Source organism: Chelmon rostratus, chromosome 11 (genome assembly GCF_017976325.1).
Source record: "Chelmon rostratus isolate fCheRos1 chromosome 11, fCheRos1.pri, whole genome shotgun sequence".
Classification (NCBI taxonomy): domain Eukaryota; kingdom Metazoa; phylum Chordata; class Actinopteri; order Chaetodontiformes; family Chaetodontidae; genus Chelmon; species Chelmon rostratus.
The window spans coordinates 7,936,019-7,962,187 of record NC_055668.1 but is presented as its reverse complement, the minus strand read 5'-3'; the positions used below and the strand labels follow the sequence as shown (position 1 = coordinate 7,962,187).

Sequence of the window (26,169 nt, the reverse complement as noted above, 5' to 3'; positions counted from 1 at the left end):
ATCATATTATTAGAATTCTCCCATCTTTTCACAAGGCCCATGTATTACAACATTTTTGTCATATTATTAACAGTCATTGTTTAGAGGCTCATTTTACAGGTTGATGAACAATATAAACACTGTTTCAAACAGAATTCATTATTGTCATTTTGTCACTTCTGACAAAGTTTACAAACATAAACTACGGGTAATATTAAACCAATGTTATATGCAAGTGTGTGGTGTTGTCACAAGAATGGTGGGATGACTTCCAATGATCAGTTCATTTTTGTAATTCAATCAGGTTTTGTTTACAGAGTAAACCTCTTTATCTGGATGGTATGTCATCATGCGTCATCATAAGAATAGATTGTATCAGTATTTTCATGCCATCATACAGCACTTCGGATGAAACTGATTTAGAAATCTTTGGAGAACTGAAATGTTACTGAACTATTATAGCTACTGTCATGTCAGTTCTCACAAGTTAACCAGTAGATGTCACTGTATGCTTTATGTTTTTTTTTTCTATGGCATAATTTATGCGCTATTTATCTATTCATTGTCGCGTGTTCGATGAAAGTTGGAAGCTAACCTAAGAGTTAAAGTCATCATCTTCTGCCCCGTGCGCAGGCTGATTTCTATGTATTTTCCAAGTAAAAATATGAGAAATGTTAGCCTAAATCTAAATCTTTATGTTTGTGGGTACCGCTACAGATGACAACCAGATAGATAGACAGACAGATAGACAAATAGATAAATAGATAGATAGACAGACAGACAGACAGACAGTCTGGATAATGATTTCCCAAAAGCAAAGTAGCGAAAACAAAACATGACGTCACTCTACATCAACTCAGCCGCAGAGGCTGCTGGGAGAATCTTGCTGTGCTGGAGACATTTTGGATTTAAAGGGGCTGAGCTAGCCGTCAGTCCTAGCTCTCGGTAAGTGATAGTTGTATTTTCACTGACATATATTATAAGTGAAAGAACCATGTACACGACCGTGTGTTTAAGTAGCACCGATTTAAGATACTGTACAGAAATGTTCAACTCGGCGCTTTGAAAAGGGCGAACTCGTAACGACTAGGGAGTGGTGATGCTAGCTGATTAGCCGAAGCTAGCTAGCAGCTGACCGGAGCGCTTAACAGAAAAAAAGCAAGCTTCATTGGGAGGTTTGCTAAACTTATTAGTAATGGTCCTGGTGATATCAAAGTAAATCTAGTCATAGAAAGAGCGAGTAAAATCTGCCTCCATTGTGAATTTAGAAACTGGTTGATGGTGGTAGAAAACCAGAGCTCCGTTGTGAACTGCGAAAGTCAGATCAAAATGAAATAATGAGTGTAACGATGAGCAGTGCTCAGGTCGAATGATAGACCCCCCGATCTGTTGATTTGTGTGTTGAAGTAATTTGTAAACGTTCAGGAGAATCGTTGTTTGTGCTTTAAACACTTTCGTGTTGTGCAGAGTCATTACATGCGATATTACACCAAATGTATGGCGTTGTTGTCATCACCACTGACGTTCCATCAGTGTAGAACTGTGTGGAGAACAGTATTACAAACACAGGTGTCACGTTAAAGCTCCTGAAGTTAGGCAGATGCTCTACCTGGTCGCTCTTCCTGCATCATCAGCAGCAGCACTTTGGTCGACATCTTTCAGACGGCTATAAGTGGGAAAACAGCCCACTCGCAGCTGGAGTGATGGATTATTATGGACAGCGTCAGTGGCACTTCCCTCCTGGTCGTCCCAGGCCCTGCCACACCCTCCTTGATGACTGGCTCTCCTTTGTGTCTGGTAGTGATGCGGACAGTGTGCTGGATTGCTGTTTGTGCAGGAAACAGGGCAACACAAAGTGGTCTGTTGGTGTCAAACTTCATCAAGTGGACAGGAAATTTGTCCCTAGGGGGATGGCACAGAGATCGGCCACTGGCTTGTCGATCCACCCACTGCAGTCTGCCTTTTTCCATTTCCTATGCTAGTATTTTATTACTATAATACCAACAAGCACCACACCCTGTTACACATGGTGTGTTTCCATAGCTTGCACTATGTTTTGTATTTGCTCATTAAGGACTCTTAGTACAGTTCAGCTTTAAAGTAACATTCAGAGACAAATACTTTAACTTGTTAAGTTTTACTTAAGACCAAATCCACACACAGTTAACCCTTGCAGTAGAAACAGTTGATGCCCTTCTTGGACATCAGTGTGCCAAAAGCCCAATCGACTTCACTGACAATGAGGAACTGAGTGATGATGGTGTTTGCCAAAGGGAGATGTGACAATGTGAGGCTAGAGGCCTCTCCAGAGATGGAGACTGATGAAGAGTGGAGCTCTGGATAGGCAAACATGACAGGGAGATGGCCCAGGTTTTCATTGCTCAAGGAAATAAACCAGCCAGTCCAGCAAGTTGTTTGTTTAAACACAGGACTTTCTTTCATAACACTGTTCTCTCCTCTTGGGTGTTTGTGTTGGCCTCTGGGACAGATGCACTATGATTGCTGCAATATTATATCACCTTTGATCCCCCTGTAAGGTTGAGTCATCAAGCTTGTCCATAAAATTCAGGTGCACAGCCACCTCATTAAAACAATGGCAAGACTTGTTTTTTGGATTTGGATAGTATAATGTTTTTCTTTTTGCTTCACAAGTTCCTATAAATGTAAAAAAGAAAAGAAAAGAGAGAAGAAAGAAAGAAAGAAAGAAAAAAGATCTATTGGCAGATATTTGGCCTGTGCTTGTGTTAGGAAAATCCCATTTAAGCATGTCATCAGAAACTAGATGGATCTCTGATCACTGCTGTATTGTTCAGCCCTTGAAAATCGCTTAAGAGATTTGTCTGTCTGCATGTATGAATGACTCCACATTTCTGGAGTTAGATATGATTATTAGGATCCAGTGTCATGTTGTTAATGTTTAATGGACTCCAAATGTTCCTATCACTTTGTGGCCAGTTGCTGAATTGCACGAGTTAAATTGTTTGGTTTTGGTTTCTAAATGAAATTGGCTCAGAGGTGAGATTGAAGGCCGGGAGCTATATGTAAATCAGTGTCATATATTCCCATACGCTGTATAGAACCATGAGACACAAGCTTTTAGGCTTGCAGTGTGTTGTGTGCCTTCAGCCCTGGTGGCATGTGAAACTCCCTTTGAGCCTGTAAATGGTTTCATTGTGTCTCATTAGACCTATTCCTTTGTGTCTGATGAGTATAGAGGAGCAGAGTGTAGATCAGGATGGCTCCCTCCCCCATCCGACCCTGCTCCTCCACACTCCTCTGCTCTCCTCCCGCTGTGGGTGGGGCTGTCTCTTGATGTGCGCCCTGAGCTGATGTTGGTTGTTCCGACTAAGCAGTGGGAAGGTCATCATCGTCCTGCAAGCAGCTCCTCTCTTCCTGTCCTAGCCATCGGCACTCATCACTCTTGTTCCTGTCCTGTTTCATTTTCATCCTCCTCGGTCTCACGCTGAAGGTTTCCTTTTTCATTTTAAGGAGGATCACTTTGGATTAGCTCAGCAGTTTTATGATGCACTTTGCTGGCGTGTAGCCGTTTGCTGGAGGAGGAGTCATTATCTCATAAGCTTTTCTCCGTGCCAAACTATGAGGCTCTGATCTGCCACTGAAACCGAGGTTAGTTTTCTGGTCCGGCAAGCCGTAGCAGCTGAAAACACTGCCAGCATGAATGACGGATGGCTTAAGCCTTTAGCAGGCATTTAGTGGGTTTTGTAATGGATATAAGGATTCTTTGGGAGTGTACTTGCCCCTTTTTCATATTTTGTCAGTTGTTTCCCATCAGTTTTCCTCATGAGCGATGACCACTTTGCTTAGTTTCTCTACAATGGTCCTATATATTGTAAAAGCATGCCACTCTTATGGTTTTAAATTGCAGCCTGATTGTAAAGTACAACTTCATGCACCATGTCTTATCTGTGTTGCGTACATATTAAAATGGTAGGTCAAGTAGCCGTAGGCTGAGCGATTTGTTGCAATGGTTTCCTCATGTGCCCGACCATGTTTACTTTATGCTTGTTTGAACATTTCTTCTTGCTGGCTACCTAACTCGCAGCTACTGAACCTTGAGTAATACTTGATCCTGATCATGAGGGGCATTTGGATAAAAGCTCAAATCAAATAAATATGTGCCACTGTATAGCGTAATGTGTAACATGTTTGTGGGGTGTGTTTTTTTTTGTGTGTGTGTGTTGTCCCAACAGTACTACTATCCATTACAGCAGTATGAGTCATATTCTAGGCCTCATGTATTGGATCTGGGACATAGTGTGTATGTCATTTCATTTAGTCTGTTGTGTTTTAACCTTTGTGCACATGATGTGTATTTAACACAAAAAGTAAATGTTAAAGATTAATTCAAGGGCAGTCTTCTTAAAGAAGAACAAACAACAGGCCTGTTGGACTTTAAATCACCTCTTTAAAGACTTGGGAAATATTAACTTCAGCTGTCTGAAGAAAAGCAGAAGGCCTTGATACAGGTGTTTGTGTATTTTATCAAAGCAAAGCTGCTTGTTTTTCCCCTGACTGACATTAAAGCAGCTCTTCTCTTTGTTAGCTACCCAGCTAGTGAGGCCTTTCATCCATACAGGAGTAAAACTGCTGAGACTCAGAGTAACTGTACAGGGTAATAAGCTGTCTGATCTGTGAATATGCCTGATCTATCAAAGAGATCATTTAATATGTTGTTCAGTGCAGGTAAGAGCTTTGGTGCCAGACATTATCAGGGGAAATGTGCTGTAGCATCTAATTGGCAAAGCAAACTTCTCATCTGTCTGACATGTCCCCATAACAAGTTCCCCAAAAAATCCCCAACTTCACCTTACTTAGCGATCACCCCTATGTGTAGCATTGTTCGCATATAGCATACAACTCTTAAGTGCTCTTGAACTCAAAATACCGACAGACATCTCTGTAACCATGCAGATTAATGACAGTCCAACTTTATTCATTTGTAGCATTTGAATAGGCTTTTATGTAAAGTTCAGAGTCCGTTTTCTAGTCAGGACAGAATTGCTTTGAGTTATTTGTGCTATGGTCTATTTTTCCTTCGTGTAAGTTCTCCCAGAACGTGTTGCTTCTTGCCAACTGACTGAATTTACTTTTAGCACATTTAACTGTTCTCCGCTCAGCCCTCCGGTCATTTTGTTTTCCACATGCTTAATATGTGTGCACCATGACTACTGCACAGCCTCCATGAAACAGTTCTGTACTGATGAAATCTTCCTGACCAGTTTTTTATTTGTATCTGAGTATATGCTTGTTTGATCGTGATACTTATCAATTATTTGTTTTTTTTATCTGACAGGTTTTTAAGCTAGCAGCAAATACAAGGTCATGCCTTTTATATATTTGATGATCAGAAAACTTGTGAAGTGATTTAGAAAGAGTGCATGCTATCATTAATCGATTATATGCTTTGTTTTATTTGAATGGGGTATTTGATGTGTGATGAAAAATTCTCTATTAATCTTGTCACCCTGCCCTTCTCTAAAGTGAATGCTGTCTCAGTGAATTAGCTTTTTAGTGCTCTTCTCTTTCTTCCTGCAAAAAGAAAGTAAAGAGATGATCATGGCATATTATAAAGTGCTGAATTGCAGATGAGAGATGCTCTATGTCACCTCTGGGTAATATGTTCAATATTAATCACACAGCACTGCACCATTGTTTTTAAAGCTTAAACAAGACGCTTTGTGCTTTGCTACTTTTGCCTTCTCCGCAATGAGGCTGTAGGAATTTATTGGAGAAGCTCAATTTTGTTAGAAAAGAGGACAAATCTGGTACCCTTTCCTTACTTAAAATTCTGCAATGGATTTAAGTAAGAAGGTTTATCAATCTGAGGATGGTAAAACCTTTCATTGGATTAAAGGAGGAGGAAGAAATACACCATAATTTCAAGTTTAGCAGGTTTCACCTGACAGCAAAGGTGCATATGTCTTCTTTGTATCCTCCTATACACTCCATAGTGTTAGGTTCCCTGGCATTGATCACTGCTGCTCTCCTGGTCATCCACAACCTTCAGCTGGTGGTACGCAGGCTCCTGTGTCATCATGACTGAAGCTCATTTCCACATGCTGACGACCAGTTGGCCATTAGTTGACTGCAGTTTGCTGCCCCGCTGTGCTTGTCTAGTGTCCATCATGAAATATATTAGCATCATATATAGCCAGAGCCCAACTGTGATTACATGCTCTGACATGCTTGTCACCACAGGAATGATGTAATTACTAGAGAATAGCAGCAGGCCCTGGTGGACATGTTGTCTGTGTTTCTGCCAGTGGCAGCTGGAAAGCTGAGCCAAGGTCCACTGAAAATACGCAAAGAAACTAGATGTTCTTAAAGAGGAGATGTGATGACATTGAAGCTAACTTCTTTCGAAGGCAGCCACTCGAGCTACAGCGATTAGTTGACAGACAGAAAATAAATCGATCTCATGTTTCCTTTGTCTTCCGTGACAGTAAACAAAATATCTTTGGTTCTGGGCTGTTGGTCGGACAAAACAAGACATTTGAAGAGGTCACCTTGAGCTCTGGAACTTTGTGATGGGCGTTTCTGACATTTCAGATATAAAAATTAAAATAATCATTGGTTTCAGCCCTAGCAATCATCTGTGATCACATTGTGTAGTTTGACTCTTAACCCACCAATTAAAAGACCCCCATGTATGATGAAGACAGATCTTTTAACAAGTTTTGCAGCTATGTTTACAACAGGACTTTGAATTGCTGTCATTATCTTTTCTGTTGTAACAACATCTACTAAGCAAATAGCTATGTATTGCAGCTGTTTGGGGCTTTTGGTGGTCTTTTTTTATTTTCTAAATGCTCTGCTTTACTATTGCCAAAATGTGAGTAGCAAAGCAGGGAGTGGCTCGCTAATGGTGTCGTGTATTTTTCTCTTGGCAGATGGCTCTCAGCTGGTGTTTGTTATTGCAAGTCCCCTCATCCTTTACCTCTTTTCCTCAGTGCTGCTAAAATACAGAATGCGCTAGCTTAACATTGCCTGGACCCCAGTCGAAAGGGCAGGGCCGCTTTTTGCACTGACATTTGCACGATGTAGCCAACAGCGACGTGGCTCAGTGAGTCATAGGTTATCTTCAGACTGTTTGGGGAAAATAGCACATGTTCCATGCACTCACCAAAGAGCTGACATTTCTTCAGAACACAATATTATTGACACTGAGGTTTTTTGCTGAGGCTCTTGTCATGTTATACTCTCCTTGACTCTTTGACCAGTTGTGCTGTCAGCCTCTGTTTGGATAAAGTGCTGGCACCAGAAGGGACCCACACTGCAGCATCTGTGTGCTCTCTGTTACACTGCAAGCTGCAGCCCTACTCCCAACTGGAGCTTATTATAGGTGCCAAATCCCAACAGTCTGTCCACCAGAGTAATATGTCCCTGCGGCTCGCGGCTATGCACAAAGCAGGCATTCTACCCCGTCCCTTGCTTTTTTCCCCCTCTCTCTCTTTAATTTGTCATTTGTGTGTGGCTACCCATTCAACACTTACAGAAGAGAAATTCATCCAGACTCTGTTGGAACGCAGTCGTTTTAATTCATGTTCTATTTAAGTACCGTTTTTGTATCATATTGAACTGCATGCATTTTGTATTTGTCTCAGCTCTAAGAAATGGTGATCTGTCTCGCTCATAAAATTTGAATCCCTCATCTTCCCTGTACTGATAAAACAAGAGTGCATTTCCTCTTTTATGGCTGTCATGGTGATGGTGGATCGCACTACAATCTCATTAGTGGAGCACAGAAGTGACGTGGTGTCTGTCAGCATCGAGGACAGAGCTGTACTCTGTCAAACACTGATATCTCTTTAAACAGAATGTCTGGTTTATAGTGTGAAAGATTATTTGAAAGTGAAGATGCTTTCAGTTAAATACATGAACAGTAAAAAGAGACGTTGTCACAGTTGCAGTTCAGTCGAGCTTTCAGCTTCTCTTTTGTGAATTTCAGTGTTAAACAAGCACAGCTGCATCTTTGGACGACTGTTATGATATTGTGGCAGCTGCCGCTGTTCAAATGTTCCCACAGTGTCCAGTGGCTTTGCCTGTTGTAACAGCCAGCTCCCTCTTTTTTTCCCCCCTCTGCACAGGTTTCCCTGAGCTGCATAGAAGATGTCCACCATGGTGTATCCGCGGGAAGAGAAGCTTGAGAAGCTCTCTCAGGAGGAAATCATTTCCAACACAAAGCTGGTGATCCAGGGTCTGGAGGCCCTGAAGAATGAGCACAACTCCATCCTCCACAGCCTCCTGGAGACCATCAAGTGCCTAAAGAAGGATGAAGAAGCCAACCTGGTGCATGAGAAGTCCAACCTGCTCCGCAAGTCAGTGGAGATGATTGAACTGGGCCTGGGAGAAGCACAGGTAAGACAGGGTGGCAGAGGTATGAGCAGAGCAGAATGTTATTTTCCTACTTAATGAGTAGATGTAGTTTAGTCACTAGGAGCATATGCACCAAAAATAAAGTGGGTTACAGCCATTCTGTCCATTTCTGCCAATCAGAATTGGCAGGAAAGGACAGAATGGCTCACATTGTATTAAATTTGTTCTATTTAACCCACCAGCCATGTTTTACAGTCTTCTTCATTGTGGGTTTCTGCTTCTTCACAACTTCCTCATTCTATACTGAGCTTGTGTAGTGATCATGATTCACTCACAATCAGCCCCAGTTTGTACTCTTCCTGCCCGCCTTGCTGCTGGTTAACAGTTTGTCCTCGTTAAATATCATTGCTCTTCAATGCTGTCTCCATCCCAGGTGATGATGGCCCTGTCCAACCACCTGAATGCAGTGGAGTCAGAGAAGCAAAAGCTGCGTGCGCAGGTGAGGAGGCTCTGCCAGGAAAACCAGTGGCTGCGGGATGAGCTGGCCAACACCCAGCAGAAGCTGCAGAAGAGCGAGCAGAGTGTGGCCCAGCTGGAGGAGGAGAAGAAGCACCTGGAGTTCATGAACCAGCTCAAAAAATACGACGAGGATGTCTCACCAACTGTAAGTACTGTACACTGACAGTAAGCTTGATATAAAGACTGAAGCCCCACACTTACAATTTCTAATACATCTACATACTGATTATTTCTTGGTCACTAATATATCTAGTGAGATTGGGTGGACTCATTTAGAGGTGTTTCATTCCACCATTTTCTATGTGTTGTGCTTAGATTGTTCTCGTTGTGACAGGATTCTTTAAATACATTGTTCGTTTTTAGCACCATAACCGGAAAGCACTGAGATCAATTGGCTGGACTCAGGTTTCATTTATTATTTAGCATTTGCAGCAAAATGGAAATGACTTGTTGGTTATCATTGGCACAATAGAACAAAATAGAATTGGTAGTCAGGAAATACTAATACAAATCCTGTGCTGAGAACAGACTTGGAGCAATTTGATTCTGAATCTGCCGTAAAATGACTGATTGAACTCTGAAAGGCAGCAAACTGTCAATGATATCTGATACAGGAGAAAAAGCACAGCTGTTTGTGACAGGAATAAGAAATTGCATGGACTTCCATGAATGAGCCTTACTGGCCAGGTCCTCATCGATCTGATGGTAAGGATAAATTGCTGCACATTCTGACCTTATTCTTCGTCACAAAAAGAGGCTGTAATAGCCTGGATCCACTAAATGCTTAATTCTGCAGGCACCCATCCTGCTCGTAGCCTGAAGGATCCTTATTCTTGCTCTGGAAGGAACGTTTCCATTTTCCAGCTTTTGACTGGCTGCTGTGTCAAAGTTCAACTGAAATCACATTAAGTCTTCCGTACTTTCAGTCTAAAATAATAATAGCATGTTCTTTAAATGTATTATGAATAGTTTCGTATTATTAAAAGGAAGAAAAAAAATTTTAAGGGGAATATAAGTCTGTGTACCAGTGGACCGTTGGGAACAAGAGACAAACAAACTAGCTAGTAGCTGTAGCTACAAATCATGAGCAGACAGTGTTTTGTTTGCAGTGAATTTTAAGAGTAAGGAACACAACAGCATGTTACCAAACTGAAGTGACATTTGCAGGTATGTTTACATGTTCAATGTGCTGCATCCAGGCAGCTAATTAGCTATCCAGCATGCAAACTGGCATTAGCAGTGACCTGTTCCCCGGTGACTGTTTGTCTGGTGGTTCGTTGAACAAGCTCTTTTCCCCGGTGACTGTTCAGTGGCTTGTTCAACAAGTTTAAGTGCGGGACAAGCCGTGCGTTCATGTTGGAAGTTAGATGTGAAGGAGACTTTAACAGGAAAGCTAATGTGGGTTGTTGTTCAGAGTCTGTGGCTCCTGTGTTGTGCAGCTGCTGTCTGCCACATTGAGACTGTCTGTTCTGCCTATGATATTTTTTGATAAATATCTTCCAGTTCATCCTACCAAGGTGAAATAATGAGTTCACGCTATAAAGTATGATGTACTTTAATGTAGTGTTGAATGTATTGGTCCAAATGGTCTTAAACAACCGATTGCGTATTTATAACTGCATTTTTTGTCCATAAGTAGTATGTGTTAAATGTAATATTGACTTAAATTACTGATTTGCTTAAATGTTTTACATAAAAAGAAAAACAAACTATGACAGATGGTAAATTAAATCACTGATGCTCAGCATCTTTCCACTATAATCATACAAGTATTAAGCTTGCAACCTGATATTATCTCACACATGCTTGCTTTGAAGTTATCATCTTGATGTGCTTGACATTCTTAATTTCTGTTTTGTTTCTTTTAACTTATGTTGTATTTCACATATATGATATGGCTGATTCCTGCATTGACATCTGTGATTCCTGTTGTCTGCTGGAGATCCTGACTCTCCGATTTGTTTTATCATCTCAGCAGGAGGAGAAGGACCGAGAGACACCGAAGGACTCTCTGGACGACCTCTTCCCCAATGATGAGGAGGAGCATGGCCAAGGAAGTAAGAACACCTATATTCAGCAATTCAGCATGACACTATGATTCTACACAGCCATGACACTGTTAAACCTGATAGCATGGCTTTTCTATGGTAGGGGTTTTCTTCCAAAATGATATAGTTCAGTAAAGAGCTAATAATCCATGTTTATCCAGAAGCATGTATTGTTTGTGATTAACACCAATGATTAATGCTTTATTAGAATAGCAATTAGTAGAACAATTGAGACCATTAACGAATGATATAAAACATGATGTGGTCAACATAATGACACGTTTACACAGTCAATGTTGAACAGGGCATTTTTAGTATTTTTCATGATTAAAAGCATAAATCACATTTATAGAACAAGTACAATCAGCATTTTTGCTTTGATGTTAGGTTCATACAGGCAGATTTTCAGGTGTCACATTCCTCTCTTTGTAAATTAGTCAGGCTCAATGACACCATGTTAAGTCCAGGATACTGTGGTAGATAGTGTTATGTCATGCCATTAAATACTAATTGAATTATCCCCATAATCTAATTATTCCCTGAAACCACAGTATTGTGTGCATGCAAATGTAGTTAGTGATATAATCAGCTCAGAGTTTTCTCCCGTTGGCATCCGAGCTGACCTTTGCCCTGTGCATGTGACCCCACAGTGCAGCACCAACACAACAGTGCAGCCGTGGCTGCAGCCCAGCAGGGGGGCTACGAGATCCCAGCCCGTCTGAGAACCCTGCACAACCTGGTGATCCAGTATGCCTCCCAGGGCAGGTACGAGGTGGCCGTCCCCCTCTGCAAACAGGCGTTGGAGGACCTGGAGAAGACCTCTGGACACGACCACCCAGATGTGGCCACCATGCTCAACATCCTGGCCTTGGTCTACAGGTTAGAAACGTCTCCATATGCAGTCCAGTTTTCCCTGTTTCATGTTGCCCTCCTCTCTACATGCATTTTGTCAAAGAGCGAGAAACATTCAGTCTCATCACGTTGTCCTGTCTCTCCCTCTCACTCATGCAGGGATCAGAACAAATACAAAGAGGCTGCCCATCTGCTCAACGATGCTCTGTCCATCCGGGAGAAAACCCTGGGCAAAGACCATCCTGCTGTAAGACTCTGCCATCGTCATGGCAACCATATCTTCAAGTGGACAAATCCATGTTTAGATAGATCAGATTAGTCATTTGGGGTTGGTTCATAACTGCTTCATATGTATTCACTAGTCAGTCAGTCTGTATGGATTTTTTCCACTATCAAAGTATGGCCTTTTGACCAGGTGCCCGCAGGCTTGAAAGTAATCAATCACGACTACTCAGTGTCTGCTCATACATCCAGCATGAACAAAATAGATCGGAAGAAAACGGCCGACGGGAAAACATAAAAATATATTACGGATTTCATTGCCTTTGTAAGAATTGATTCACACTGTGTCACCAAAACACCTTGTAAAGCCTAAAGGAAGCTATTAAAGCGCAGTGCTGGTCCCTGCAGCTCTGTGGGCTTTGCAGTTTACCTCGTATTGTTACGCTTGTCACTCAGACCAATCGTCAACACAGAATAATGAATCACAAAGACAGGTCACTCCCATCCTATGTAATCCAGGTGGCTTTGAGGCTTTTAAAAAGACTGCTTCATTGGACAGTATACATTTTAATGACTGATCTGTCAACATGAAATTAGGTTCAGATATTGTGAAGTTACTGACCTTATTCACATTTTTTCTGTTTCTGTCTGTCCAGGTTGCTGCAACGCTGAACAACTTGGCTGTGCTGTATGGAAAGAGGGGGAAGTACAAGGAGGCTGAGCCTTTGTGCAAGAGGGCTCTGGAGATCAGAGAAAAGGTAGGCCATATCCCTGGATTACACCAGTAGAGCTCATCACAGCGCTGTTATCAAGGCCTCATCTCAAGGCTAAACCAGTGAACAATTAGCTCATTGTAATAAACTAATTAACAGTGATAATATTTCCAAAATGTCAGATGGAGCTATTGAAACATCAGCGACTATAAATAGAGAAAAGAGCAAATGATTTTCTTAATTTGTCTGTGAAGTTTCCGCTGGGTGTCGTTCCCGGTCGGGGGGGAATTAGAGAGTTTAATTGAGAGCACAGCTGAAAATGGATGGCAGGCGTTTGGGAGAGAGGCAGGAGATAGATAGGAGACGTGACAAAGCTACAGAGCTCACTCAGGCACAATGAGTCTCTCCTTGCCTGAAAGCTCTATTCTGTACCTTTTCTATTGATCAACCAGCCTTTTATTAGATCTCCTGAGAGCCTGCTGCAGGCAGCCGTGAGAGCAGCAAAGGGTACAGACAGGGAAAGATGCATGGAGAAAGCCAAAGGCACCGAGGCTGAGACGCACACTGAAATGTTCATTGAAACCATTTGCCTCTTGATTGCCATCAGGTCCTGGGGAAGGACCACCCAGATGTGGCCAAACAGCTGAACAACCTGGCCTTGCTTTGCCAGAACCAGGGCAAGTACGAGGAGGTGGAGTACTACTACTGCCGTGCCCTGGAGATCTACGAGTGCAGGCTGGGCCCAGATGATCCCAATGTGGCCAAAACTAAAAACAACCTGGTGAGAGACGAGTTATCACCATCACAGCAGCGTTTATTGAGCTTTTTTTCCCCCTTTGCCTTTCAAACCCTCCCCAAGCATCACCATCCCTATTGTTTCCTTGTTGGTTCCAAGGTAAACACAGGCAGAGCATAGTTTTATTGTAAGCAGAATCACTTATTTGTTCTGTCTGCCTGAGCTTGGTCTCTGTGGGGGTGTTCAGCATTTAAACTCTTTCTGCCTGTAAAGCTTGCCCTTGAAATGTCCTTTAAAACTTTCTTGTATTCAAATGATGTTTTTCAGGTTTACAGTGTGCCCGACTTTACAAAATAGATGCTGTTTTTTTCAACACAGGTGTCTAAAAAATACAGTTTATGAAGGGCAGCAGGATGTCGTGTAATTTCCCTCTTTCAGCACAAGTGTCTTCATCTTCAGGGGTTCATACAGCCACTGTGTTTCATTTAGCATTGCTTGTAGGGTACCAAGCCAGTAGTTCTTCTGCTCGTGTCCTGACTTCCTGATGATGGAGAATGGCTGTATGGAGACAGCGAGGGGGGGGGGGGGGGCTCTGTGGTGCTGTATCATTTTTCATGAGTCACGGTGCACAGGAGAAATATGCAGACTGACTGCTCCTGCTCTCTCAGCAAGCACATTGCGAGTCAATAGGCCCATTTGATCCAGCCCTAAAATGTGCTTTCACTTGTCTTTCTTCTTCAGGCGTCCTGCTTTCTCAAACAGGGGAAATACAAGGAGGCTGAGGTTCTGTACAAAGAGATTCTGACCCGTGCTCATGAGAAAGAGTTCGGATCTGTTGACGGTAAGGCCTCATAGTAGATATGAGTACATGGCAGCACATGTTTAAAGGGCTATTTCTATATTGCTGTGGTGGAGATTCTTCTTTCGTACAACATAGAAACACAATGAATAGATACAAAGTTATCCAAAGAAAAATGGTGGTGGGTTAAGCTAAACTGCTTCTCAGAATATACAGATTAGACTTGTTTTCTGTTTAAATGTTCCTCCACCATTGTCTTACCATCCATCTACTGTTTGTCTCACAGCAGCGAGCAGGGTCAGTGATGGACAGATGGTTAAAAAGTGGACGCTGTTCTAAGCAGGGTGCCAACCTTCACCACTCAGAGGACTCGAAATAGATTATTTGAGAAAAATAAAGAGTCTACTTGTCTGGCAGATGAACTCTTGCAATTTTCTTTTCTCTTAGTTAGAGATAAGCTTTCTGTTGGCTTTCCTCCAGGGATTAGATCAACTGCTTTGAAAAAGGAATGAAAGGGACTCGGCACAATGCACTGCTCTGACGCTTTTTGAGCCAAAGCAAGAAGCATCTCGCTTTTTTCTGGGAGGTTTATTTTCATGTGTCACTTAACTTGACAACAGTGCTCTGATGTGTTTTTTTTAAACCTGTTGGTGAGTTGAAGGTTAAGGAAAAGCAGCAGAGGAATAGTAGGCATCAACAGTTTGAGTCCCTGCGAGTTAAAAAAAAAAAACCCAACGACAATGGTTTAGATTTTAACGTGTTGCAAATAGTGTTAAATATCTTTACATTTCAATGAGTTATGAATTCTATTTATGTGGGTTTCAAAGGCATTTTTAATTAATTATCAGCATGTAGCTTTGCATATAGCAAATATTTCATAGTATCTGAAAATATTGTGTGTGCTGATGTTTATGAGATAATCATACTGTATCTTCACTTTTTGTATTGCATCACCAGTATCATCTTCTTCCACTTGCTGAGGTTGTTGTACAACAAAACGACTTAATGGTGCATTTATAAAGCTTTATGTATATGGATCTATGCACTTATTTCTTACTTAATTTTAGGAAGAATTTACAAAAATGTTTCTAAAACAATTAAATTTGAAACAAAGACTTCTTACTGTGTGTTACTATATCTACAGTGTCACTAAATAAGCTCAGGAACACATTTTTTAAATCAATCTGTATGTTATTAATAGTCATCTGAAAGGTTTGACCTGTGTTTTAATATTTAGACTCCAGATCAAAACAGACTGTGGTTCATTGTCATTTTTCATGCAGAAGTTTCAACACCAGACGCAGGTATATTTGACAGACTAATTAACAATCTGTACCACTGGTTAAGATGACGTCACTCTTCTAGTCAGTGGGGGAACATGGCAAGCTCAGCCCACATCATGAATAGTTCATGATGGAGTCAATAAAACATCCCGAGGTCAACCAGTTCATCTGTTTCCCAGTCCTGCTGTACATTGTGTAGACCACCTCTCCTGTCTGTCTGTCTGCAGCTGAAAACAAGCCCATCTGGATGCATGCAGAGGAAAGAGAGGAGATGAGCAAGGTGAGGGGCTTTGTGTAATCAATCTTGCAATAATTCTGAGCAAAAGCAGAGCAAAACGCTGCAAATTACATGAATGAAACCTGTCAGATGCAAGGTTATGACACAGAAAAACTGCTCAGCTTAATTCACTTCCTGGAAAGTGAAATGCAGTCCTTGCAGTCCGGGCGCTATTCTTCACACACAATATAAGCCCCAGTAGACATATGATAGTTGTGTGTAAACACAGGAAGAATGCTGCTGAACCAGTTCAAAGCACCACTCGTCTTCACAGTCTCTTCTTCCTCTTCTCCCTTATTTACTTCCAGGGCAAGCACAGAGACAACACTCCATACGGAGAGTACGGAGGCTGGTACAAGGCCTGCAAAGTGAACAGGTGAGGCAGAGAGTGACAAGCAGGCTTTTATAACTAAGTCAAAAGCCAGTTTACAGTTAGTGTTTTATAAAGACCACGCCTTTAGTATTTTCTTCTTCATTTTTAATGACTAAATCAGCATGAGTTTATATATTATTCTTTTAAACCTTCTGAGTTTTTAGTATTTTTTTGCAGTATAGTCCCGAACACATCAGTTCACTCGGACCAAATCGGTCCTCAAATGACCTTTGGGTACATATCAGTGTGCATATTTCTCTGTCCAGCCCTACAGTGAACACCACCCTGAGGAACCTGGGGGCCCTGTACCGCCGACAGGGCAAGCTCGAGGCTGCTGAGACCCTGGAAGAGTGTGCCGTGAGGTCTCGCAAGCAGGTCAGCAGCATTTCCTGAACTGAAGATGACCATTTCTGCATGCACATAACTTATCAGCTCCTGTTTTTGTCAATTATTAAATATATTCCCCGTGTTAGGTCAGCAAATCTCATGATATTTCTTTCCCTTTCTCTACATTGCTATGGATCCAGAGCAACACAGTAAGTGGTTTGTCTCTAACTGATAGCCCCCATAGAGCCTCCACCTCTCTCCCCTAACATCACTCCCATCACACAGTCATTTAAAAATGTTCCCCCCTCTCTGTGCCGGTGCTTTGAATGCATTCAATGAGACAAACAACATAAAATCCCTTTAATACCTCCATGTAACTTTGCACCTTCACCCATATCAAAGAGCTAACATCTACCTCAGAGCCTGTTCTGATCATGATATGCTTGTTTGTGTGTCGTACCTCTGTGTTATTCCCATCAGGGCATTGACCCCATCCACCAGACACGTGTGGTGGAGATCCTGAAGGATACAGAGGGCGACAGGCGGAGGAGCAGGGACAGCCTGACCAGCGTTAAGTATGAGAGCGGCTCTGAGACCGGCGAGGAAGTGAGTATGGGCGTGGAGTGGAACGGGGTGAGTACAAATCCACTATAGTCAAGTAACGTGGCCGGTGACCTCACTGGAAGAACAAGGTCTTGTTAGTAAAGTCACAGAGAGCCCTGACTGGTACAGAACAGCCTACAAATGAACAGAATTCCAAAGAAAAGACGATAACGTGTTGCGTCATTTGGAAAGGTGAGATGAGAGGAAGCAGGCACTTAAAGTTAGCAGGAATCTGACTCCTCTGACTCCTGTTCCTGAGCTATCTGAGTCAGTCAGGAAGCCTCGCTAAATGATCCACCTCACAGGAAGCTCAGGAAGGCCCTCTCTCCACTGTGGTCAGACTGCACAAAAATACAAATTTATCATTCCCGCGTGACATCTTTAATGATGTCACTGAATACGAGTGATTCTGGAAACAAGTCGAAGTTTCACAACCTGCTTTTTCACAAAATGAGGCACACCTTGTTAGTAAAACAACACACACACACACACAAACGAATAACATTGGAATGGCTGCCTGCCCCCTGTTCTTGCATCGGCTGCACTCAGTCAACTGTATCTGTACCAGTCCGTCAGCTCCATGTAGATATGCCTTGTTCCTCTCATGATGTTAACCTGGAAATCCCTTTTGTAAAGCTGATTGAGTGTCTTGGCATGCTGACCTGTTGTTTTTGACAGCACCTGCGTTTGCTTTGGACCCAGCTATTCATGTTTTTTGTTGTTCATTGCTCGACAATGAAGTCTTAGTGTCTTGTTTTTAATAAGTGGTTGTTTTGCCGGCATTGCTTCTGCACGAGTGGAGCGGTGACAGAAAGGCACAAGCTCATTCTCTGGCACCCTGGCAACATATTAAATATTTATTTGCTTCGATGGGAATCACAGAGATACAGCCTGTCTAAACCCCTATTAGGCTGCCTTGTGTTTCCACCATTAAACTCAATTGACAGGGTTCCCAAATATCCTCGATGCTCGTCCCTCCGTGCAGTAAACTGGATGGTTGATATGCAATGCTTCACCCTGCTGGTTTTATTGCCTCATTATAAAATCCACCATGGCTGCGTTTCAACAATCGTTAGTGTGATTTCACCACAGGGCTTTTATTTTTTTTCTCCCATTGGACTTGTCACCCCTCTCCTCATTATTAAAGAGGTCGCTGCTGAAAACATTATATTCAATGTAGCTGTGTGCGCAGTTAAATAGGCGCTGCTAGAGCTGTGTGCCAGCTCCAAGAAGCCCTCTGGTGAGGCTTACGTAAGCCAGAGGGCAGGATGTGCCAGCAGAGATGCCTCGCCTGAGCCTGTGCCTCTCCCCTCACTTAAGTGCAGCCACGCCCTTCACCGCACCAACCCAGTCCAAACATGCATGTAGCAATGCCAGCCTGCTGGGCTCACCCTTAACATGCACACTAATGGACCCATGCGTGTTCGCTGTGTTGTCACATGGTTGAGAAATGTCTGTTAACCTGATGTCTGCTGCTCCCTCTCTGAGTAACATGAGGTAGAAAGGTTTTGTTTGCTGGCTGTGCGAATGCTTCTCTACACACATGTTCACATGCATAGCACGGCTACTCCAAACCGCTTCAGAATTCACCAGACGAATGCAACGGCATGCGCATTCATCCGAGCGTGCACCTGTTTGTGTTTGAAACATGTTGCGGCATGCAGAGAACTGCTGGGTGTGCGCAGGCATTTCATTATCCACATCAAGCCCATCACAGTACAACTGAAATTCAGAAACGGAAAATGCCACCTTGACATTCTCATGGCTTTAACGATTGTTTGTGAAAGCTAATTTGTCACAAAACTTTTGAGCTTCTGACTAAAAGACTGTTTAACAAATTCCATCAATCCATTCATTTAAAAAGCTGCGAACATGATGTATGTAACTACAACTTGGCTGTCTTGTGTTTGAGAAAACAGGCTTGGAAAGTAGCGTCTGCTTGTGTGTAGATACTTGCTGAGACATGATGTGATAGGCGCGTCAGAACTATCACTCACCTGCTGTGTAGCTTTGCCTGAACATGTCCTCACTCTGCTCTCAGAACGTCTCATACGTCGCTGAGGCTGTAGGAGGGGCTTACATACTCACAGCTCATCTTGACAGTTCACTTGTACTTTAGGTATTTTAATACACTGATTACATAATTTAGATGGGGCTAATTTAGGTGCCACTTCACATTCATTCATTTGCTCATTTAGTTTGTGTCGAACAAGTGGAGGGATGCGAGGGAGGAACGCTGAAGAGGTGGCAGTTTGTTAAAATGCATGATTTGACTGACAAGTACGTGTGTGTCCGCAATGTGCTTTGTGCTCTCAGCTAGACGCTTCCTGTTGCCTGTTAATTTGCATGTTTTCCACATTTCATCCTTTGCCTTTTCCTTATCTGTGTGCCACTAAACTACTTCCTTGTTGATTTTCTCTTGCCATGACAACCAATCAGCCTGTCAATCAAATTTCCTTTTCTCGCTCAGTGGATTGTACACTCCCTCTTCAGCTCTCATTCCACACAATACGCTTGGGTGGGTTGGTCATCAGAAATAGGTTAAATAATTAGTCAGCTTTTCAGGCAATGGAGCACAGGGCAAGTCGAGACTTATGCCAGATACAAAGATGATGTTTCCATCATTCATCAGATACAAATTTTTTTTGTAGGGAACTTTATCTTGCTAAGCTTTATGCAGGGCTGCTGGACTCTAGATGCACTAGATGTAGATATTATTCATATGTCACTCCCTCTTATCATCGGTGTAATGGCTGTATTAGTGCAGCAGTTTCAGTGCTGATGCTTGCAGATGTTCCACGTCTGCAGTGCGCAGTCACTGGCCGTGCGCAGAGTGCCAAGTCCAGACTTTCTGATACCCAGAGAGGAAAGAAAAACAGCTGAGTCACGGTGACTGCAACCACCAACCTCTACTGCATCGCCGACCTGCTCGTTGTAGCGCAGCTCCTGAGACAGCTGTAATTTTTCAAAGAGAAACGCAGCTCCTGTGCAGCTGGATTTTCAGACCCCTCAGCTGGGGTCTACGAAACTATATAACAAGACCCCAAGCTGCAGTTGTTGACACAGTAGACCTGGTGGAGGGTAGTTAACATCAGACTAGTGCAGTGAAGTGTAAAGATAGGATGAAGCTCAGGTTTACCCATGTGTAGGTGTCAGGAAGCCCAACCCAGAGCTCTTAATCTTACAATGTGTGCCGTTTTTGTCTGTTTCTCTCTTTCTCTTTTATCAGGCCTAAGCCATCAAGATTATTCCTCCATCCTTCTCTTCTTCCCCCAACACAATAGCAAAAGGATGTGTGTTGTCGTTCCCTCTGGCCTTCTCTGTCCCAACAAACCAACAGCTCCTCTACTGTTCCCGGTGCCCCCCTGCGGCAGAGACTCAGAAAGCTCCCCCCCTCCTGGTTGTCACCTCTGTCCTGACAGCTGCTGGGACGTTTGGTCTTCTCATCTCTGCTCTGTCCTTTCCTCTCACTAACCCTGCGTCGCCCACCATTTCAGAAATTGTTACTTCAAAACTCTTTCTCTCACTTAACATTAAAAAAAACAAACAAAAAAAAAAGGTCATTGTGTGTGAAATGTCACTCGCACATTTTTCTTCTCTCCAGTGGCCATTTGTGATTTTTCATAGGTGCATAGTGGATTTATTTGGCTGGACAGAGGAGCAGGAAAGTAATTGATTGGAATGGCAGCCTTGACTCCAGGCATCACTCCAACCCACAGTCAGATAAAACAATCACTATAGAGTCAGTGTATTACAAAATATCTTCAGCAGTAGCTCTGCGTGGGTCTTATTCTGAATTTGTTTGTTGCCTTGAGCACTCGCAGTCTGTTATTACAACAAGTGAAGGTTGACCTCAAAGCTAGCTTCCAACCTGTTTAGCCTTTACCGTATCTTTTGTTTTTTTAGAGAAAGATATTTTTTGCCATTACTTTAGCGTTGTGTTTTTAACTCATGCCATAATGAGAACAAATGCCTAAACAGTTTGGAAATAAATGTGTAGTTTCACATGCAACCCGAAATATGTCATTTCTTTTTAACTCCGACTGCCTTGTTGGCAGGAGACGAGAAGGGAGCATCGCTATTTCTGTTTTTATAGATTTCCTTCAAATTTCTTTTTATAAGTTTGTTTACATTTTTTAAATGTTGGTTATTTTGTGGCTGAATAATAAGGCAGTAGTTTGTCAGCAGTGCCATAGTGTCGCCTGTTGTGTAAGACCAGAAGGGCCAACATCAAATAGGCCCAAGATGACAGCAAATTGGTCAGATCACAGCAAGCTCTTGTTGCCATGGGAATTTATGTAGAAGTTGCTCACTGACTTCACTGTCCTTGGTTTGATAGAGTATTCACACAGGCTCTGAGCTGGTACAATGTGTACACAGCAGCTTGCATTTACAAAGGGAATCAGCAACATTGGCTGATGCTGTAAAGCCAGTATCACAGCAGAGACCAACCAGAGCATCTAGCACAGATAACTGGCCACCCCGAGATTGCTAAATGATCACAGATTTCAAAATAAGGGCCATGAATGCCCAGAATTTGCCTTTATTTGTTGGTGTAGGAGTAGAAGCTAGTGTTATTCTTCAGTGGAAGCCTGGATTCCTCGGTAGTTCTCGTGTGTGTTTGTGTATGTTTTGGTGGTACAGTCACAGTGCCCACTCTGGCTATGGATACTGTATTTCGAACACAAAGCTTAATGGAGTGTGTTGCCTTTTTCTTACACAGTTGTTTGCAAGTAAACATTGTCACTTTGGTGAATCCTGTTTTTAGACACTGAAAGTACAGTGCGAGTGTTTCCTCAAGATCAACATGTTATTTCAGATGTTTAACTTACTGAATGTAAAATGACTTTAACATCTTGGGAGTGTAATCGTAGGCTGTGTTTATAGATTTGACAAGTGCATTCACGACACGGCTTCTCAGTATGCTACTTGCCTTGATTCTTCATTCCTTCCAATGAGTACTCCTATACTTCTAATGCAACTCTGAACAAAAGAATTGACTATGTACATCACATAATTATGACAATATTGTTGTGTTAGTGGAATGCTTATTTATTGAACTGTCTATTCTTGACATATATAGTGTGACTTCAGTTTCCTAAAGTGGAAGAACATAAATGGTAAGGTCTATAAGCACTATCTTAGTAAGTAGGACTGCATTATATTTACCATTCTGCATTGTGATGATTATTGCATCAACACTTGTTGGTATTCTCAAATAAAGTTTTTCATTTGTGAAGTTCTGTCTGTTCTCTGCATCGGATGGAGACGTGTGTATTAATGTGCTTCAGCGGAAACAGAGAGTCTTTTGCGTTTTAATGCCGCCTGCAGAGCCACCCAGTGGAACAGAAATATTTTACTCATTTGGCAAATGCATGCAAATCCTCTGATTTATCCACAGTTCCCCCTACTGGTGATACACCTGTATTGCATTGTGATCATCACACCTCAAACACTGTTATTAATTGATAGTATTGATTATTTTGTCACATGTCCCACCAAAACCAGAGGAATGAACACATGTACCAGGATAGCTGCTATGTGACAAACAGTAGACTAACCTAAAAATGAATGGATGGATGGATAAACTACTCTAACTGTCAAGAAGCTCTAAGTTGGTTGATTATTTTCATTATCCGACTGTTAATTCCTCAGCAAGTTGATCAATCATGTGGTAATAAATAGTGACAAACGCCTATCTTGCTATTCTGACGGCCAAACCCAAAGATATTCAGTTTACGGTCACAAAAGACTAAGAAAAGCAGCAAATTCTCAATGCTGAAACTAGTTTGTGTTTTGGCATTTTTGCTTTAAAAATCAGTTAACTGAGAATCGTTGCTGATTCTTTTTCACATCAGTTAAGCACCAGCTACTTACATAAAAAAAAACCACACAACACAACCGTCGGACCCCGACGAGACCTTCACACTAACCTTGCTTGATATGTGTTTGCCTGAAGTTACTTCAATTGATTCTAATGGTGTAATTTTGCAAAAGTACATTTGCTTCATGGTCACAGGATGATTAATATGAAAATTATGTGGAAAGTTCTTTTATCAGAAAATGAAATGATATTAGCATTGCACACATTTATAAATCTAATTAAATATTTCACGATCACTTTTTTACTGGTCAATGCTTAGACCCCCTTTTTTGTGAGTGTTATGATCAGGCAGTTTGGTGGTGAGCAGCCATTCAGAACAGGACTGACCGACACAATAAACATGTGCACAACACAAAGATACATCTGCAAATGTTAAGAAGAAGAAGAAGAAGAGATGGATTCGCAGTTCTGAGCGCTTGTCCCCGCCTCCTCAGTGTGGAATGGGTGGGTTGATGATTGTGTGTGTCTGCAGGACGGCAGCGGAGCCCTCCAGCGCGCCGGCTCTCTGGGGAAGCTCAGGGACGTTTTACGTCGCAGCAGTGAGCTGCTGGTAAAGAAGCTGCAGGGCAACGGACCGCCTGAACCCCGCAACACTAAGTAAGAACAGCAGAAATCCTCCATCGGGATACGATAACAGTTATTGAAGCAAATTATGCTTGTAGGGAAATAAGTACAGTCGTAGTTTTAAAAGTTAACTCTGCAGCTACATGAATGATCATTTTCCTACTATTCATTCAACAGTATGAAGCGAGCTGCTTCCTTGAACTACCTGAACAAAACCAGCGATGACGCGTTCCAGGTGAGGAACAGTTTGTTCAAAGTCTTGTGAAGTGTTTTAAATGTATGCAGCATTATCAGAAATGTTTTGACCTTCATGTCCTTCCTCTCTCCCGGATCTTTGTCCTGTCTTCTTGTGTTTCGTTGTCAGACACGAGGAGGCAGTAATTTCAGGGAGAGTCGGGGCCTGAGCTCCAGCACTGTGGATCTGTACTCTGGGAACTGAGCCGCCGGTGGCCAGGTGGCTGATCTATGAGCCGATCTGCTCACCGACCCGAAGATGCTCCTCCCTTCGTCGCTTCCTCGGAGCCACGACGATCACCGACGACACTACCAGACAGCGTCAGCCCTCCTGCACACCCTTTCTCTGCCTGTCAGCATGTGACCCAAAGACCCATTTCCTCCAACATTCAGACCCAAAGACATTTTCAGTCATCCAAACATGTACAAGTAGAACTGTTGTGGGTTTTTTTATCCCCAGTTTGTTTTTAAATTCAAGTTTTTTCTTTCTCGTCTTCGAGAGACAGATTTCTTCCTTCATCATGGTCCTAACAGTGGTGTCGCCTCAGTGCCTCCTAAATGTGGCCGACAAAACATACCTCATCTCTCCCCCTTATTAATAATCACTGTGACTCTGCACTTTCACTTCATCTGTTGCCATACCGTCACCTGTTCTGGTATGTTTCTCCTCATGTTGTTTAGATTTGAGATGCGTGTGTCCTCCCGTGCCATTCATTGTTTTCTCCAAAAAATGTTTAAACATAATAAATAGGTCTGTTTGGTTTGAAATGATGATGTAAAGTTGACGTGATTACACTGTTAGAAAAAAAATCATTTTTATGTTCATTTTAATGGTGATACATTTGCCTGTGGAGATTTACTTGCAATGCGAGGTGTTGGTTGAAGCTTTGGGAAACAGGGTGAAATGCTTATCCTACTGACACCATGTGAGTCATGTGACCTGTTGAGGATAACTTTTGTTCATACAAAGTTTTGGAGAACAGTTTGAAATTTAAATGGGCTGCTGCTTGAACCTCAACAGCTTTGAGATCCGAGTGTGTTTTCTTTTTTTCTGCACCGCTTTCTCCTCCGCTGCAGAGAAAACACCGGAACAGTCTGAGTCATTTGTGGCATCAGAGTGCTGAAAAACACAGCCATGAAAATGTTCAACTTTTTAAATTATATATATATATAAATAAAAAAAAAATCATGAGGCTGAACTGGGTTGCTTAATTCATCCTGGTCGTCCTGAATGATCTCTGGTGCCATGCAAGACCTCTGGTGGGTTTGAGCTGCCAACCGTGAGCACATCTTAAAATGATGTTTACAGTGATTAGAATGTGTGATACTTGTAGATTTCTGCTATGTGATAATGATAGATTTTGCACAATTCTCAGATGGGTGTCTTCTGTCTTTGATTGCATTTTGTTTGTTTGTTTTTTTTTAGTGAAGCTACTCAAAAGAACTGGAATGTTTTGTAATTATTCTTGATTTTTCTTTCCCCCCTTGTTTTAAGTACCCCCTGTGCCCCTGTTTCTCTTCTAATAAATGTGTAAAATAGAATCTGATCATAAGTTCACAAATCATGCAGTTCATTAGGAAATTAGCGGGAATAGAGTTGCGTTTCTTTAGGTTCATAATCAGTTATTGGTAAGAGTTGAATGTGCTGAATCTGTTTGGATCTGATTCTTAAACAGTCCCATATATCATAAATACTTTGATAGTGTCTCAACCACTGCCCGATCTTGATTCAGAAATAAAACCAACGATTTTCTATTCACCATTGTCTTTTTGTCTTGTATTCTTATGAATTTCCTGCAGGCCTCTCATCTTGCGACTACAGTATTTGAATATATCGGCTTGACTATATCATGACCAGTGCTGTGTTTTGTCCTGTCGCTACACCTGCAAATACTATAACAGTGAATTCTGCTGAGCAAGAGCTGAAACGTCTCTGTAGTAAGTGTGGGAACGCTTTGAACACTGATTCCTTTTCAAGACGTGTCTCCCAAAGTTGCCCCTCCTGGTAGAAGTCAGCCCTGCTAACTGGTAATCTCTCAGTATGTCAGAGCTTTAATGTGGAGCCTCAGTCCTTTAGGAACTCTGGGAGCTTTGAATAAACTGATCCAAGTCTGGTTTTCATCTATCAAGAGCTGTCAGGCTGCTTCTCTCCACTGCCTTTGGAGCAGAGTTCATAAGTGCATGAGAGCTGACACCATGCCTTTGGAAACTGATGAAATAAGTGCATGCCTTATAGCTCCTACTTCCTGCTGAGGCGCTGCATTTCCCTCATAGGTTAGGAATTCATGGACAATAAAGCAAGTGGCAGGCTGGATTAGGTATGTCATGTTTACAACATTGTGTCCTCCTCACATATTCACAGAGCCCCTCCCCTTCATCAGGTAACACTGCTTTGAACCTTTAATTGTTTAAGCGTGGC

General features: G+C 42.2%; 1 protein-coding gene across 7 annotated transcripts; it reads left to right on the top strand.

Moving 5' to 3' along the window:
• The first annotated feature begins 869 nt into the window (after positions 1-869).
• klc1b (kinesin light chain 1b) lies at positions 870-25,506 on the top strand. 7 transcript variants are annotated; one of them, XM_041948242.1, is made up of 17 exons: positions 870-924; positions 8,088-8,358; positions 8,750-8,980; positions 10,814-10,892; positions 11,534-11,762; positions 11,895-11,982; positions 12,614-12,715; positions 13,278-13,451; positions 14,148-14,247; positions 15,716-15,768; positions 16,074-16,141; positions 16,405-16,513; positions 16,666-16,674; positions 16,946-17,098; positions 23,425-23,549; positions 23,694-23,751; positions 23,881-25,506. In XM_041948242.1, exons 2-17 carry the CDS (start codon positions 8,110-8,112, stop codon positions 23,953-23,955), a joined length of 1,902 nt encoding a protein of 633 aa, XP_041804176.1. In that variant the 5' UTR covers positions 870-924; positions 8,088-8,109; the 3' UTR covers positions 23,956-25,506. The 7 variants fall into 7 exon arrangements, with proteins under 7 accessions (XP_041804176.1, XP_041804173.1, XP_041804178.1 ...); XM_041948239.1 differs by having other exon boundaries at positions 10,811-10,892; XM_041948241.1 differs by lacking the exon at positions 870-924 and adding an exon at positions 3,386-3,606 and having other exon boundaries at positions 10,811-10,892.
• The last annotated feature ends 663 nt before the right edge of the window (positions 25,507-26,169 follow it).

Bases quoted from the DNA above. Each gene is read 5' to 3' on its own strand.
- klc1b (XM_041948239.1), top strand. From the start codon at position 8,110: ATGTCCACCATGGTGTATCCGCGGGAAGAGAAGCTTGAGAAGCTCTCT. The intron at 12,716-13,277 runs GTAGGCCATATC...GATTGCCATCAG, and splicing joins CTCTGGAGATCAGAGAAAAG to GTCCTGGGGAAGGACCACCC. The intron at 15,769-16,073 runs GTGAGGGGCTTT...ATTTACTTCCAG, and splicing joins AAAGAGAGGAGATGAGCAAG to GGCAAGCACAGAGACAACAC.